The sequence below is a fragment of the Zalophus californianus genome, chromosome 13 (genome assembly GCF_009762305.2).
Source record: "Zalophus californianus isolate mZalCal1 chromosome 13, mZalCal1.pri.v2, whole genome shotgun sequence".
Taxonomy (NCBI): domain Eukaryota; kingdom Metazoa; phylum Chordata; class Mammalia; order Carnivora; family Otariidae; genus Zalophus; species Zalophus californianus.
Window position 1 is genome coordinate 94,486,069 of NC_045607.1, and position 17,141 is coordinate 94,503,209.

Here is a 17,141-nt window from a genome sequence, read left to right on the forward strand (position 1 = left end):
CTGACAGCAGAGCTCTGGAACCTTCCGCGTCTGGTCTTCCATCCTGGAGACACCTGGTATCTGACCTCCTGGAGTGAGCACTTGCAACATTTTAGATGCTCCAGTAGTTCTGTCTCTGAACCTTTCTGGTGGGGGGCGCCTGGGGGGCTCAGTCGGTGAAGCGTCTGCCTTCGGCTCAGGTCGTGATCCCAGAGTCCTGGGATCGAGTCCCGCATCGGGCTCCCTGCTCGGCGGGGAGTTGGCTTCTCCCTCTGACTCTCCCCCAACTTGTGCTCTCTCTCAAATAAAAACTTTAAAAAAAAATAAAATAAATAAACCTTTCTGGTGGCCGGCACACAAGCTCCATCACATGATATGCGCCTCTGTGCAATTAGAAAGCAGCTACCATACACGAGCCAACTTCTGCGCACTGGAGAGCAAACGGCCATTCAACTAGACGGTGAAAACAACCTGATGTGGCTGTGATGGGGACGAGGCCAGTGACAAAAAGAAAGTTCCAGATGGTGCCCGCAAACTGCAGGGACACTCACATCTTCAAACGAGGCAGCACGTCGTGGCCCAGTCCCACTGCCACGATGTGATGGACCCATGAGATGAAAGCCGTGGATGGCACCACACGCCCTCCAGAGTCACGGATCACTCGAAGCCGTGGATGCCCCAGGACCACGGTCAGCACAGCCTGGGTGGCTCCATGATGGACAGTGGCCATAGCCTTGTGCTCCGCCCTGGCTCCTCTGGTCCTGACCCTGGACCAAAGCTTTCCCTGACCTGGATGGACATGCTTGGGAAAGATGCCAAGGGCAGGTGGGCACAGCCGCCTGTCCACAGGGAGCGCTCCCGACCTGTGGACCCACGAGCACTCGCAGCCCGGAGGACGGAGTGACCAGCCAGACTGGGGATGCGGGCGAGGCGGGGGCAGGGCGGGAGCTACCTGGGCAGGCACTTGAGAGAGTGGCTGCAGATGTGCTGGTGGCATCTGGAGGGGCTTCAACTGAGCAGGGGCCACCACCTGGGACGTCGGAGCTAGGTAGGGAGGCAGATGGGGGGGCACCGGCTGGAGAGGGCCCACGGATGGTGCGGCCAGGACAGGTGGCAGGGGCGCTGGCTGGGCCAGCGGAGGAGGCTGGGGAGAGAGGGGGCTTCTCTTAGACCAACGTCCTGCTGAGACACCCCCCACCACGTGCTTAGACACAACCGAGAAAATCGACTCCCACACACACATGCACACACGCACACCCAGCCTGGAGCCCAAGACACATAGATCTGGGGGAAACACTCCACGTAAGCGGTGCCCTTCCAAGTGCTATGGACCCAGGAACCCCCACTCCCATCTGCACCCCAGGCCCCGGGGAACCGCAGAGAAGGAGTGAAGGGGGCCCGGGCCCACCTGAGGCCCACAGGCCCTGGGCCAGCAGACCTTGCCGCCCACCCACACTGGGCAGGAAAGACTGAGGCACCCATGGATGGGGCCAAGCAGGGGCAGCCCACACTCACCTGATGGCCGGGGGGCGCAGGCTGGCCTGGGCCCGTCGGCACGGGGGCAAAGCTTATGGCCGGCTCTGGGAAATGCTGCTGTGGGAGAGGAGGGTGGGCTGGGGGCGGGATGGAGCCCACCGGCACGCCAGGCTGCAGAGAGCACGGATGACCACGCTCACCAGCTGCCCGAAGGCCCCCCACCTGGCTTGCGTGCCACAGCTGCTGGGCCCCGTCCCTCACTCCCTGAGCTTGTCACCCTAGCTGGAACTTTTCCCTAAGCCCAAAGCTTGGCACAGGTGAGATGTGGCAGCCCCTAAACTGAGAATAGCCACTACTCCTAATCAAGGAATGTTCTGGAACTTCAGCTCCACGGGATGTTACGCAATCGTGAGAAAAGAACGTCCTAAGGGGCTTTGCAGAACCAGGGAGAGACACTGGTTCCAACTTGTGGTGCGAGAGATACAAATGCACTTGCTCTCCGTCTACAGGACCGGATGAAACACACGCACGTAGATACATCACAAACGGGATTCGGAAGGTTGTGCACAATGGGGGACGGCGGCGGGATCCCCAGGGGTGTGGCCACCAGGAGAAACAGGCCGTGGTCACCGCCAGCAGCAGCCCAGACACGGCCCAGGAAAGAGTCCGAAATCTGAGCACTGGGTGTTGGATGCTATTAAGAAAGAGCTGCTAACGTGTTCACTTTTAGGTGTAATAAGGTGGTCAGCGTCTGTTCTCAAGAATCCCGATCCCGCAGACACGGACTGAAATCTTTACAGGCAAAACATCTTTCTGGGGTTTCCTTGGAAATCCTGGGGCTGCGGAGGAAGCAGGTGTGAACACAGGGAGAGCGTCTGAGGCGGAGGGCCCAGGCCTCCACACCAACCCGAAAGGTCCGCTGGTTTTCTGGGGGCTGGGACCTTCCACTTGCTTCATCCTCCACAGTAAATGCTCCGCGAGAGCAGCATAGGGAGGGACGTTTATCTAAGGCCATGGTGCAGAATGAGCCGCGGCCCCAGGCCCAGCAGGAGGCAGCAGCTTTGGTGCCCGGAGGCCTCAGAGTGGCTGGTGCACAGACTCCTCCATCAGCCCCGGGGAGCGGGGGGGGGGGGCGGGGGGGGGGGGGCAGACATCACCAGGGCAACCCTCCCGGAGGTCCTGATGCACTCCGGGGACCCCCACACCCCCCCGTCTGTCCCAGGGGATTGTCCGCAAACAGGCAGGGACAGGGGACAGAGTGCTCTGGCCTCGCCCATGTGGGGGGTGCGTCTGGCCCGGCGCCATGAGGGCCTAGGTGGAGGGTAACGGTGGCCAGGGAAGCCCAACCCTGTGCCTAGGAGGAAGGGGGCCAGCAGAACGTTCCTGCTCCGCCCCAGGACCAGCCACCCGAGGCCAAGCCACCCCACTCCGAGGCGACAATCTGCCTTTTCCTAAACAAGTTCCTCCCGCCGTTTAAGATCTATTTCACTTCATCTCAAGAAACTAGCAAAGCGACATGTCCAGCAGCTGGACGTGAGTCTGGGCTCCCAGCAGCGGAGGCAAAGGTGCCGGCTGCTCTTTCATGGGGACTTTCCCAGCCCTAGGGGACGGGGACGGAGCTCAGGCAGCGCCAGGATGGCAGGGGCCTGGGGGCCCAACTGTCCCTCCGGACCCTCCCCTGCCCACTCAAGGCCAGTGCTCTGCAACTGGCCTCCTGGGACTGGGAAGCCTGGGCTGTATCTGCTTCCTCCAGCATGAACACAAGCATTGAAGAACGAACACCACACGTGACCCCCTGGCCTAGCGACACCCGGGTCACCGTCGGGCCAGGTCTCCACATCACAAACCACCCCACAGGTTTCTCCAACGTCACTGCACTCTTCCCGCGATCCTGCCACTCTCCTACTTCGAACATTCAATGGCCGCGTGGTATCTGGTGGAGAACGGCCAGGAGCTACTGAATTCAGCGGGGTGGACACGGGCTGGACACTCCTCTGTGGCCCCAGCCTGGCCGCAGGGCGAGACCCTGCCAGGTCCGTCACAGTTCTGAGGCCACGGCTGTCCCTGGGCTCTGCATTCATACTCTCTCACCTGCTGCAGCCTGCAGTGACCTTTGAGGACGGCCTGCCCGGGGGCCTAACAGGCCGCTGCAGCCTGGATGGCCCAGGGGACACAGGGCCATGGGGGCGGGGTCTCTGCCCGAGGGGGCGGGCTGACTCACCGCGGCGGGCTGCTGGTAGGTCCCCAGAGAGGGCAGGCTGTAGGGCAGGACCGGGCCGTCGCTGACACTCACGCTCACCGGGGGGCTGCACACACACTGGGTGGGGGGCGGTGCTGCATCCGCCAGCGAGCCCAGCACCACACTCTGCTGGCTGCTTTGTGAGTCCGAGTACACCGTGGAGCCCTGGCCACTGTCGAAGGTGCTGTCCGCTGGGGAGGACAAGGGCACGGCTCAGAGTGGATACCCCCAAACGTCAGCCCCACGGCACTGCACTCACGTCTCAGGGAGCACGAATACACTCAGACACAATGCTCTGCTGGTCCCTGCGCTCTTCTGCAAACTAAGGCCTGGTCACATTCCCTGGTCACCTGAGTCCTAAGTGCATGTCGTTCTGGACCATTGACCCTAGAATGCAGGGGGTGGGGGCTGTAACCCACCCGGAGACACCCTGGCACCCCACCCCAACACCACCTGGCGTCTGGGGGGTCACCCACATGGGTGCCACGAATCCCAGGTGGGCCCCTTACACAATCCTCAGCAGGAAGCACAGCCACGTCCACCCCGGCTGCAGACAGGGACCTCACCTGTCCCCTGACCAGGCCTTGAGAGTGAGCTCAGTGAGCTCTTCGAAGGTGCGAGGGGTCTCCTGTAGGAAGCTGACGGCAGGTATGCCCAAGTCAGGAGAAGCTAGGGTCACCTGTATTTCATGGGGAGGGACTCTGACTAGTTTCACCACCACAGCAAAGAGCCCAAAGCAGGAAGAGCTGGGTCCAAACCCGGTCCTTAAGTCACGGGCCCGGGTCTAACCTGGCTGGAGAATGGGGCTGACGAGGCCCCCACCCCGAAGAGAGGCTGACAGGGGGACCCAGAGGCTCTCCGGCCCGAGGCGGCCTTCCAGAGGCCAGCCTCCCCTGCACCTGCGGTCACAGTCCATCAACGCGGGCTACCGTGGACAGAGCCACCCACACACGAGGTACAGCCCGTGGCCGCAGGCTCGCCTCCCCAAGACGCACCTAGGAAGACAAACTGCCCCCGAGGCCAGGCCAGCGAGCAGGGAAGGCAAAACCCTGCATGAAATGGCACTTCCAGAAGCTACATGCACACCGACTTGCCACCCACGCACTGAGAACTTCAACGCGGGTGCCTTCCAGGGCGCCAGCATCGCATCCATTTGTGATTCAAGCAAATGGAGTAAAAGGGAATCCTGCTGGCTTTACATCAAAATAATCTGTCCCAGGGGCTGATCAGGGCATATTACAACCTGGGAAGACACGCGAATGCCAAGGTCTCATTGCACAGAACCAACCCAACCAGCGGCTCCGACTTATAGCGAGGAAGCTGGCGGTTGATTTCACCTACACACAAAGACAGAGAGAGAGAGAGAGACAGACACACAGAGAAAGAGAGCGACAGATATGCAGAGACACACAGAGACAGAAATACAAAGAGAGACAGAGACACAGACAGAAACAGACACACACAGACACACAGAGAAACACAGAGACAGACACAGAGACACAGAGGGAAACAGAAACAAACTGTGTGTGTGAGCAAAAGAGAAACGTGTACAAACTTGGCAGATGTCACATAAACCAACTCTAACCATACACACAGCCCTGTAAATTTTTAAAGGTAATGTGTTTGTTATTTCTATAATTAAAAATTAATTTAGGGGCGCCTGGGTGGCTCAGTAATTAAGCGTCTGCCTTCAGCTCAGGTCATGATCCCAGGGTCCTGGGATCGAGTCCCATATTGGGCTCCCTGCTCGGCTGGAAGTCTGCTTCTCCTTCTTCCACTCCCCCTGCTTGTGTTCCTGCTCTCATGCTCTCTCTCTCTGTCAAATAAATAAATAAAATCTTTGAAAAAAAAAATTAAAAAAATAATCATTTAAAAATTGTCTTTAGGGGCACCTGGTGGCTCAGTCGGTTGAGCATCTAGCTCTTGGTTTTGGCTCAGGTCATGATCTCAGGGTCGTGGGTGTGTGGCTCTTCACTCAGTGGGGAGCTGCTTGGGATTTTTCTCCCTCTCCCTCTGCCCCTACCCCTGCCCAGACATGCACACTTTCTAAAAATAAATTTAAAAAACAAAAAATTGAAAAATTAAAAAATCATCTCTAAACCTACTGCAGTCGCTCAGAGCTGGCCCACACCCTCTCGCTGAGCCTGATGTAGGCTGAGGTGGGTAGCTCTCACACCGCATGGTGGAGAATCCTACCACGCTGTTCGTCGTACCTTCTGTTGTGCGCACGTCTGCCCGCCCATCGGGTCCCTTCCCCAGTGATGTGTGCGCAGCCTGGAGTCTCATCATTTCACCTTTACAAGGCACAGAATTTTCAGGGCATCCACACACACTGAGGCCGAAGGGACAGCAGAGCACGGGCCTTGTGTTCGGACCAGAGCACAGTGCACATGCGTGTGGGTGTGTGAGTGATCAGACGTGCACCTTACCTTCGGAAGTTACCACTAAGAGACAGGTAACGTCAGTGGCCGCTGGGGAGGAGCACTAAACAGCCTTTCCTGCACACCCTCCTGCACTGCTTGAATTTTACACAACGTCTACTTTACAGAAAGCACCACAAACAAGTGAAACGTTTTGAGAGTGTGGCTGCCGTCGAAGCGAGAGAGCTGCTCTAAGTCGACAGGAAGAGAACGTTTGCAACAGACCGCCCACCCACACTGATCTCGCCTGCGATCCCCGTCTGTACGGTGGGCCAGGCCAGTGCCAGGACACCCCCGACCACAGCAGAGTGTGGTGGTCTCTCCGTTCCCGCCTGGAAACTGTCCCACCGACAGTCAAGTTTTTAAAGTGGGAAGTGGCGTGTCATGAGGAAAGCTTCTTCCAACACAAAGTGTATGCTCATTAATTAATTTTTTGGTTTGTCAAAAACTGGAGCGATGATGTAGTGACTTTATTCTCCGAGGCAAACCTGAGCAGGTCGGAAGGAAGCCAACGGCAAGCAAATGGTCTCCAAGTGACAGGCAGCTACTAGTTTGAATTTAAATAGCCTACTTTGAAGAACGTTAGCTATAATTTTAATGATAAATGAAGTATGTGCCTATTAAGTAAATTGAACAGGCTATTTTGGTCTTTCGACATGAGCAACCTGAAAAAGCAGCCTGCGCAGGCTAAGTTCTACTTGGCACTTATTCACAGGATGGACGGGAAACGCCACGTCCTGATCCTCAGCTCACAGCTGCATTTTTAGGCCACCGAGGGCAAAGGTCAGGACACCGTTCTGCCTGGACGTGCAGAAAACGCTGGATCCTCTCTCCCACTATTCTGAGATTCAGAGCGATTCCCAGCAACCCATCGCTGACACTCTGGGAAATGTGGTAAAGGTTTCAAAGGTCAGGCACTACAAGGGACATGATCTTGGGGACAGATAATCCCAATGGCAATGGTCATGGCTCAGAGCATCATGACTGCTGGAGACCACAGCCATCTGTGGCCCCAGGGCAATGGTGTCCCAGCAGAGACACCCCCACCAGGCACAGGACTGACATCCTCTACACGGAACAAGGAGCCGGACGGAGCCACTCCAACCTGTTGGCTTGGGGCACGGGAGGCTCTGAATCTGTCTGCCCGTTTGTCCCCACCTGTCCTGAGAAGGTGGGCTGCGGGGAGCCAAAGACACCCAATGCCGGCCCCCGGAAGAAGGCTCGCCTACACCTGCAGTCCACGCCTGCAGCATGCACAGGGCTTGAGGGTGCAGGGAGGGCGGCACTCACAGGCCAGGGAGGTGGCGCTGGCCGGCAGTGCGGTGGGGAGGAGGTGCTGGTCCGCCTCAGGTTCCTCAGGCTCTGGCAGCCCGGCCTGCGCATGATAGGTCACCTGGACCTGCAGGGGTGCAGGTGGGCCCCTGGCCTTGTCGGGGCTGCCTGGGTCCCGTTGTTCCGGGGGCTGCAGAGCCGGCCAGATCCTCTCCCGCCGCCACTGGATCAATGCTACACGGTCGCGGATGGACTTGGCCACAATCTTCACGTCACTCTCGTGGAAGAATCCCGACTCAATCTGCAAAGGGAGACGTCATGTCGTTACCGGGGCCCTGCCGTCTGCACCACCACCTCCCTCTCACAGTGTCTCTGCAGAGGTCCCTCCTCAGGCCCTCACCCCATCTCTCAGAGATGCTCTCATCTTCCCATTAGGAAATACCCTCCCGCCAATGGTAAATCTGCAGGAAGCACGGCCCTGAGCCTGCACAGCCCTGCTCCTGGGACAGTGAGGACACGGCAGGTGCTTGTGCCTACCCGGGGAGGGGAGGGGAGGGGAGAGACCCGCAGCATTCCCCAAGAAGGCACGGACGGAACAAGGTGCACCCTGTATCTTGAGGCCAGGATGGTAGGCACCCATGCCCAGAACATTCTGAACCCAGGTGAGCATCGGGAGAGCGTGTGGGAAGGAGCCCTGGACCTCCGGGAAACGTCACGGCTCTCCCTGAGGAAATCTCTGGTAAAACCCTGGAACAGCAGAGGCCAGTCTCCACACTGACACCATGGCAGCCCCGTGTGGGAAGGGAGAAAGCGCAAAGGTTTTGCCACTGGTCAGGAACTGTGAGCTTGTAGCTTTCAACACACAGTAGACAGAAGCACACCCAGATGCAGACGTGAGCGTGTGGCAGGGCACGGGTACAAGCCTGCAGAACACTGGGCAGGCCTGGGGAGGCGCCCGGAGTCTGGCCAGTGTGAGTGGGCGGGGAGAAGGAAAAGGGGCCTAGACACCTCGCTGTGCCTGAAAGCAAGGCAGACCCAGAGAACTGAGGGGATGTTCAGAAGGACACAGGCATCAGCACCACGGGCCAAACGTGGACATTCTGGGCATCAAAACGCACAGTGACACCATGATGATCTGAGGAGTGGGTCCACAAGTGCACACAAGGGGGACACAGCTGTCATGGCTGGTGTGAGGCCACATGGGATGCCACGGTGTGCCATCTCTGTGCCTCCCCGCACACACACCCCCCATGCATGGATCACTGTTCACGGGAAGCTGAATCATGAGTGGCCTGAAGAACAACCCACTGGCTAAATATCGAGTCTCCTGCCAGGAGCCAGGTGGGCAGGCATGGACGCCGAATGACCCTCAGACCTGGTCGGCCCCAGCCAACACCCCAGCCACACGGCGTGGGGAACCCAGAACCAGAAAGACCCACTTAGCCACTCCCAGATCCCTGACCAGGAGAACGTGTGAGACCATAGGCCTGTACAGCACTGCGTTTGTGGTGACGTACCTTGTGGTCATAGGTAACTCACCAACAAAACCACAGTCCACAGAGCTATAAGTAAACGGAAAGTTTGGTGAAAATGGGCATTTACCCAGGTCCAAGATACACCCCATGACATAGTCATTAGTTGTCACTGCACACACAGACCGTGGGCAGACACCCCTCGACCGTGTGCTCTTGGGGAGCGTCGTCCAGGGGCTGTCCATAGTGAGGACACAGCCCCACACCAAGTGCTCCCACAGACACGCTGACATGACCACGACAGTGCCCTTCATGGCAGGATAACCAAAGATGGGCCCACCCAGAGGAGCTCCTGCCTTGAGGGAGTCACCACACATCACAGGGCGCCTGGCAGGCCTGAAGCGGTTCTCCCGGTTCTGACCGCAGAGGTAGCTGAGCAGGAAAGCTACTGTCTGTGGGCAAAGATGCGGACACATTCGAGGTGGCAGGGCCTCGGCCTGGATGTCATCTCAAACGGTTCTTTGTTGCACATTTGCAACTTTTCCATAAGCTCCTGACTGATTAGTTCAAAATCTCTCCACCCCGCTGGACAGAAAGACCCGTGTTAAAATCCCGCAGAGCTCTCGGCAGTCGGCCTCCCACCTGCCTCGGGCAGGGGCAGCAGCGGAGTGAGCGGCGGCACACGGCCAGGACGCGGGCAGGGGCAGCAGCGGAGTGAGCGGCGGCACACGGCCAGGACGCGGGCAGGGGCAGCAGCGGTGTGAGCGGCGGCACATGGCCAGGACGCGGGCAGGGGCCGGGGCTGAGGTCAGTGCCGCCTGCCCACCGGGCCCGACCGGAGACCGCTGACAGGAAGGCACCCCGCAGACATGCCTGCCCGCTGCTGCTATTTTCTGCCCATGGCCCAGTTTTCCTTCCGCCTCTGTCCTCACGGTCACACACCCCGCCGCCCCCCCCCCCGCGATCCTCTCCAAGGTGTTTCTTCTATTTTTTCCCAAACAGGGAGAACTTAGCCCCATTCTCCGCCATGCTGAAGCGTCGGACCCAGAGGCCTCGAAGGCAGGAGGGGCTGGTGCGCCGACATGGGGACCCTGGGCTGAGCTGCGAGCCCCTCTCCCGGGGTCCTCACGAGGTCACTTCCAGGTCAAAGCCAGCCCAGGTCCCCACAGAACTCGCCCTTCTCTCAGCCCCTGGGGCACGCGATGGGTCCCCTGCACCTGCCCATGAGCCAACTGCTGGGAGGTGGTTTTAGGTGATGACATGGGTGTCGGGGTTCGCTGGTGCTGGGCCCTGCATTTGGAAGAAGTAGGTGTGATCCATTAAAGGTGTTGGTGAGTGACCCAGAGCGGCCAGGGGCAGTGAGCCCTGAAACGCTGCCCCACGAGGGCTCCTCGGTCGGGTGCCTGGCCCAGAGGCGGCCTGGAGAAGCCCGGGAGAGGGAGGGTCTGATCCAAGGCGGGATCTGGGGCTACAGGCGGGCTGGCGGGGCAGCGGGGACCGCCGACAGGAGAGGCTCCTCACCAGGAGCTGGTAGCAGGGGCCAGGCCCATTGGGGTCACTCGCACAGGGCCGAATCCCGCCGTGGGAAGGGGCCACTGTCGGCTCATCACTGGCTCACCCTAGTCCCCAAATGGAGGGGGGTCCACATCGTTCTGTCATTGTTCTTCGACCAAACGCAGCAATGCATGGTCGGCACCGATGCTGCATGGCCTGTAAGACGCTCCTCACGGGAAGGTGCTTTTAAAGATGATAAGGGGAGGCACTGGGTCCAGGGGTCTCCAATGTGAACTCATGGACACCGCCCGCTGAGTCCAGCCAAGAGCCAGGGGGGCCACGCTGAGGGTGGGCGAGGTGGCAGGCCCAGGTGTGGGCACGGGACCTGGGGGGTCCGGGATGTGGAGGAGGCCGTGGGGACAAAGAAGGGAGGGCTCACTCAGGAGGATGGCTGGTCCTAAAACAGGTCCCAGGTCACAGGGGGGCACAATCGCATCCTACAGCTGAAGAGCATGTCAACGGAACCAAGAATGGACCCAGAGCGGGAGGAGATGCCTGGTCCAAATGAGGCACAGGAAACCATCTGTGCCGTGGTCTCATCATCCCCATGCATTGCTGCGACACTTGACCCCTGCTGGGCTCTTGCAGGAACCCATCTTGGGCAGAAAGGTTCCCTGGGTGTGTGGAGCAGGCGCGGTGCTCACGGGAGACCTGGAGCTGCTTGCCTCCTGTGCTTCCCGAGGCGCCCACACTGGCCCGGCCTCGCCAGCCCTGATGCACCCAGTCCTCACCGCTGCCCCCAGGGAACCCACCTCCCTTCCTCCTGCCACGGGACAGCGCTAGCTCCTGGCCCGGTCCCCCATTCCCGTGGGTCCCCCAGGACTCAGCACTCACCCCTCGCTCCCGGGCTGCCGGCCTGCACGTCCCCTGGCTCATGAATGTTTGTGCGTTAAGTTGGGCAGCAGGTGGGAGAGGACCACCCTGCTGCAGCACAAGGACCAACAGCAGCCCTGAATCCCAGGACCGATGTGCTGCTCATCACAGCACAGCTTCCGCTCCGTACCCAGCAGCTCAACATCCTCTCGGATGTGCAAGTGACATGCCGAGTTCCAGCCACGTAGAGTGGCGCTGTCCCGTGTCTGGGCCCAGGGATGTGACCAGCAGCTGGGAAGCTGCGGGTGGTCCTGACCTGGGCTCCTGGCCATCAGTGGATGTCCTGCTCACCACACGTGCAGGATACTCAGCCTGCCAGCCCTGCCCTGAGGCACCACCCACGGCAAGATCCTGGGACCCTCACCTGCTGCTGTCCACCCGCCGCGCCGGGCCTCGGCCTTCAGCCCACACCTGCCATGGCACAGCTGGCCATTCCCTCATCTGAGCAGGGCCTTGAGGATCAGCGTGGACTCCTGTCCCGCCCTCCAGGGCCACAGTCCACCTCCTCCTCCTTGAAACCCACCAGGGCCAGGGGGTCTAGCTGTGAAGCACCCGTTTTTGAAAGCTGTGCTACAGGGGCGCCTGGGTGGCTCAGTCGTTAAGCGTCTGCCTTCGGCTCAGGTCATGATCCCAGGGTCCTGGGATCGAGCCCCGCATCGGGCTCCCTGCTCCGCGGGAAGCCTGCTTCTCCCTCTCCCACTCCCCCTGCTTGTGTTCCCTCTCTCGCTGTCTCTCTGTCAAATAAATAAATAAAATCTTAAAAAAAAAAAAAGAGAGGTGTGTTACATTTGGTAAGGCGCAGCCTCTCCTGCAGCAAACGTGGTTTCACTTGAGCTCGCTTTCTACACGAAAATCAGTGTCCCCTTCCTCACGTGCACCTTTCCCTCCGAGATGCTGAACACCCTACGCCCCTGCTCCTGGACACAGTGCCCTCAGCAACAAAGTGAAAGATCAAACCAAAGGCCCACATTCACACGGTCAGCCAGACTCTGGCCAACACAGGCCCTTCCTCATACACCCAGGCCCCCAGTCCCTCTGCGCCCCGCTCCTCGGGGCCCCTCACCGCGCGGCCCCGGGGCAGGTGCATCCGTGCAGCAGGGGCCCCACCTGCGCTGTCCTTCATAGACACAAGCACCCCACGGGTGGGGTCCGTGCGCCCAGGACTGCCCACTCGCCGTGGGGCCACACCCATGAATCTTTGGAGACCCCAGCTTTCCGGGCACACCCGCCTCCGCCACTACCCGCCACCCCCCTCCACAAGCAAGTGCCCCGTTACCATCTCCTGCGCCACACCGTCAGGCGTTTCCTTCTCCAGGTCAAAGGTGAACTCTATGGCCCCATTGTCCTTGGGCTTGCCCTTCAGTTTCTTGGGGTCCTCAACCCAGAGCCGCAGGGCGATGGTAGACTTCCTGCCGTGGTCTTCCTCTGCCAGTTCCACCCTCACGCCCGTGTCCTCTGCGAAGAAGGCGTGGCTGAGCAGGTCCTTGATCTCGTACCTGAGAAGGGGCAGCCAACGGGATGGTGAGGGCATGGCTGCTGGCGAGGCCGCAGACAGAGGGCCCAGCTCCCTCTAGAAGGTCCTCCAACTACTGCAGTGGGCAGCGCGGTCCTCGAGGGCAGCACACAACAGTGCACTCCCAGGGTGAAGGGAGACTGACGCCTGCTGCACGGCACCAAAGGCTGCTTCTTTCTCTCCTTATAAAAAGGAAACATCCGCATTGCAAGAGGCTCCGGGAAGTGAAGTTTCCAAACCTGGCTCCGCACCCTGCAGACAGGCCTGTGGAGGCGCCGAGTTCCCAGGGGTCACAGCTGAGGCTGAGCCCCGGAGCGCTGGGCGTCCTGGCTGCTGGGTGTTGTCATAGTAACCACGCCCCATCCCTAAACAGGAGCTTGGTCCGGGTGCTGTCCTGGGCCCAGCTTCCTCCCAGCGTCCTGTCTGTCCGGCGGCCCCTCCCTGATTCCTGCGTCCTGTGGACAGGGGGAGCCCACGCCCTGTGGACGCTCAGCGCCCAGGAAAGGGCGAGCAGACACATGCCTGAGGGGGCCCCTGGGGAGCAGAGGTCGTGGCCCCTGCCGGTCCTGGTCTGGAAGGTGGTCTTGTGGGGTCTGCTCCGAGGGGTCTTTAGCCCTACATGGTTGTTTCTATACTTCTCTGACGGGAGTTCTACCTCACGATTCCTCAGTTCTTTTCTCTGAAAGAACAGAACACGGTAACCCACAGGGGCCAGGGGAGAGAGCCCAAGGATCAGAAGGGGGCGCCGGCTTGAGAGGCGACGGCCATGGACAAGAACACGGATCAAGGGTGAGGACAGGGACAGAATGGCCCTGTGCTGGGTGCACGGGGGGTGCACGATGGGGCAGGGAAGAGGTGTAGGGGGAGAGGAGGGGAGGGACGGGGGATGAGATGAGGGAAGGGCAGGGGAAGATGAAGTGGGAGGAGAGGAAGGGAGAGAGAGGGCGAGGGGGCGGGTGAAGGAGTGAGGAATAAGAGGAAGGACAGGGAGGGGGAGGGGAGGGGAGGGAGGGGAGGAAGAGGTGGGGAGGGAGGGGAGGGAGAGGTGGGGAGGGAGGAGGGGAGGAAGGAGGGGAGGGAGGAGGGGAGGGAGGGGAGGAAGAGGTGGGGAGGGAGGAGGGGAGGGAGGAGGGGAGGGAGGGGAGGAAGAGGCGGGGAAGGAGGAGGGGAGGGAGGAGGGGAGGGAGGAGGGGAGGGAGAGGAGGAAGAGGCGGGGAGGGAGGAGGGGAGGGAGGAGGGGAGGGAGGAGGGGAGGGAGGGGAGGAAGAGGCAGGGAAGGAGGAGGGGAGGGAGGAGGGGGAGGGAGGGGAGGAAGAGGTGGGGAAGGAGGAGGGGAGGGAGGGGGGGAGGGGAGGGAGAGGGGAGGGAGGAGGGGGAGGGGAGGCGAGGAGGAGGAAGAGACAGGAGGAGGGGAGGGGGGAGGCGGGCGAGAGGGGGTGGGAGGCTTCCTGGCTGACCAGCTGACGAGGTGGGGGCTGGTGCAGGGGCAGCTCCAGGGCTGACTTGGGGGCTTTGGGCTGAGCATGGGTGCATGGGCCTCACGGTCTGGAGGCGACAAGAGGGGCAGGCTGAGGGCACGGGGGAGCCCCTGCTGCAGCCTGGGTGGGTGAGAAGCCCCTGGCAGAGCGGGGAAGCTCCGGGACAGCCCCCAGACCAGGGAGCGTGCTCCGGGCAGCAGAGGTGGGACCCTGGCCTGAAGCAGCCCATCTGCCATGAGCACGGGCAGGTGCGGGGATCTCAGCGTGAGCGACACCCAGACCCAGCGCCCCACCGGACTCACCTTTCCTCCTTGTTTTTGCAGATGCACTCCCCAATAATCTCCTTGATTTCGGGATCGTGCACTTTCTCAAAGCTGGCAGGCTTGATGCCCTGCGAGACCAGAGGAGCAAAGTCAGGGTCAGGACAGGACCTGTTTCCCGCTCAGCTGCACTAGCCAGGCAGGGGGAAGGCAGGAGGGGCACAAGATGGCTGGGGACGCGGCTCATGCCGAGCGCGGAGGGGCTGTTGGGAGCAGTGGGGTCCCCCCGCCAAGAGGAGCGTTCCCACACCCAGCACAGACGCGGCAGGTGGCCAGGGCGACCACCTTCCTCACCACACCCTCCTGCGAGGGTGCCGAGCCCGGTGCTGGCCGAGGCCACCAGACACTCTGCCCCACTGTGGCCATGGGCAGGGCTGCCTTCCAAGACCTGCTGGCTCCAGGGTTTTGTAAGCGTCTGTGCCATGGTGTCTCACAGCCGGGTGGTTTCGGGAGCATCCACACTGACCACAGACCCAGTGGGTGCCGGCAGGGCTGGCCGCAGCTTGGCCAGTGATGGCCATGACACAGGGGAGCAGAACCCCGGGGTACAGCCCTGCAGACAGTGGGGACTCGGGAGAAGCAGGGGCAGGGGCTTGGGGGAGGGACAACGGATTCTTAACCATTTTAAACACATGGAGGACCTCAACTATCCCGTTCTTCAGCAAGACTCTGCCTTCAAAGTCTCATCTTGGCTGTTCTAATGTAGAGAACATGAGCGGGAGTCCAGGGCAGTCTCCAGCCCAGAGGTGGACCCAGGAGTGTAGGACCCCCAGGGGCTCCTGCCGCCAGGCAGGGTGCTGTGCCCCAGGCCCATTACCAGTGGGGGTCGTGTTGTACGCGCGCAGCAGAGTCTGCAGCAACAGACTCTGGGGCACTGGGCTCCAGGCACGGGCCAAGGGGCTCCCCTCGGAGATGAGAACCCCAGGCCATACCACTGAAGCCAACAGAAAAAGAGGTTTAATTACACAGGAGGAAGGGCCAGAGTCCCAGCGGGAGGCAGGCAGCCTGAGAAACTCTAAGGGCAGCTAAGTGTGGGCCACACACACCTCTGAAGGGCTGAGGCCCCCAGAACAGGAGAAGAACGTGCAAAAGGAACAGGCACTGTTTTGAAGGGGCTCGTGTCCCCAGACTCAGAAGCATGGAGTCGGGGTGCTGGAAGCGGGGACACCAAATCCTTGCAGGACCGGGGCTCAGGGCGGACGCCGGGACTGGACCAGTGTGGGTGTGTGTGCCGCGAGGGGCCGGTGGGCCCACAGGGCGTTGCTGCAAACCATACCAGCCGTCAGGGAACACCCCTCCCGGCCGGTTTCCTCGGGGAGCAAGGGTGGGTCCTGACCTTGCTTTGCCCACGCTGACATGGGTCCACACAGGAGCCCTGCTTCCTGGGGCCTCAACGAGGGATCCAGGGTGGCTGAGGAACACCCCAGTGGGAATCAGTCCTGTCTCCCCAGCCCAGTGGACGGACCACAGCCCCGTCCACGTGGGCACCCAAGAAGTAGGGCTGGCGTGCTTCTCGCCCGCACCCCTCCAAGGCCTGGGAGTGAGGCCCTAGCCTCAGGGGACCCCTGCCCCATGGAGGGCCACTGCCCACAGCCAACAAGCCCACCCTCTCCTGCATTAGCGGGGAACTGCACGCCTCCCTCTGTCTCTGACAAGCACCAACCAAAAACCCTGCCTTCCCCCCTCAGCAGCACACAGGAGGGGCTCAAATAACTGAATTAAGACTGAAGGAGAGAAATGAGCTAAGACCTGTGGGGGAGCGCAGGGTGGAGGGTGGGGCGAGGGAAGGTGCCCCGGGCTGCCAAGAACCACGCTCTTCATGCATCTGCAGAAGCGAGGGGGGCACCAGGCTGAGGCGAGGCAGCTAGGACTCAGGGGTTGTGGGGCCTGGTGCCCAGAAATCTACGGCCTCACCTGGCAGGACAGCCGTGGAGGGAGGACAGGGTGATCGGCTTGCAGAGCTGAAGCCACTTGATTAAAGCAGACAACTGCGTGGGCACACACCAGGACACGGGAAAGCCAGCGGCCCAGAGGAGGGGCTCTGGGGAGAGGCAGCCGGGCGCCTCCTGGAGAGGCCTCGAGTTGTGCACGAGGCCCACCGCACCCACACTACCACTACAGCCACGCCTGTCCACCACCAGCTCAGAGACCTGAGCAGCCACCCCGCTGAGTGAGACAGCCTCAGTTTCCCCTCTGTGACAGCATCCTTCCCTTCCTCACACGGTGCTGTGAGCGTTTCAGCAAGCACGGCCCCTCATGGTGGCCAGTGGACTCACACAGGTGACCTTCCGGTAGATCTGGGCAGCGTTCTGGCACTCGGAGTAGGGGTACTCGGAGGTAGCCATCTCCAGCATGCACATCCCAAAGGCATAGACGTCCACGGACTCATCGTAATGCTCCTCGTACATCTCAGGCGCCATGAACTCAGGGGTACCTGTGCCCGGGAGCAACGGAAGCAGGGTCAGCAGTCACTGGGCTGGGGAGCCCCTCCCCATCAGGCCCGGAACCTGCAGTTCTAACAGGACTGCTCTGCAGACAGTTCCCG

The 17,141-nt window shown here is 60.9% G+C and overlaps 1 protein-coding gene across 13 annotated transcripts in view; it reads right to left on the minus strand.

The window, feature by feature from the left end:
• Window positions 1-17,141, minus strand: part of WNK2 (WNK lysine deficient protein kinase 2) — a 133,286-nt gene that overhangs the window by 78,028 nt on the left and 38,117 nt on the right. For all 13 annotated transcript variants that reach the window (XM_027615283.2, XM_027615281.2, XM_027615274.2 and 10 more), the window contains exons 5-11: window positions 16,873-17,030; window positions 14,579-14,667; window positions 12,562-12,781; window positions 7,405-7,687; window positions 3,677-3,885; window positions 1,495-1,626; window positions 932-1,123 (exon numbers count right to left, since the gene is read on the minus strand). In XM_027615283.2, the coding sequence (XP_027471084.2) occupies window positions 932-1,123; window positions 1,495-1,626; window positions 3,677-3,885; window positions 7,405-7,687; window positions 12,562-12,781; window positions 14,579-14,667; window positions 16,873-17,030 (1,283 nt within the window). The remainder of the gene's footprint in view (window positions 1-931; window positions 1,124-1,494; window positions 1,627-3,676; window positions 3,886-7,404; window positions 7,688-12,561; window positions 12,782-14,578; window positions 14,668-16,872; window positions 17,031-17,141) is intronic.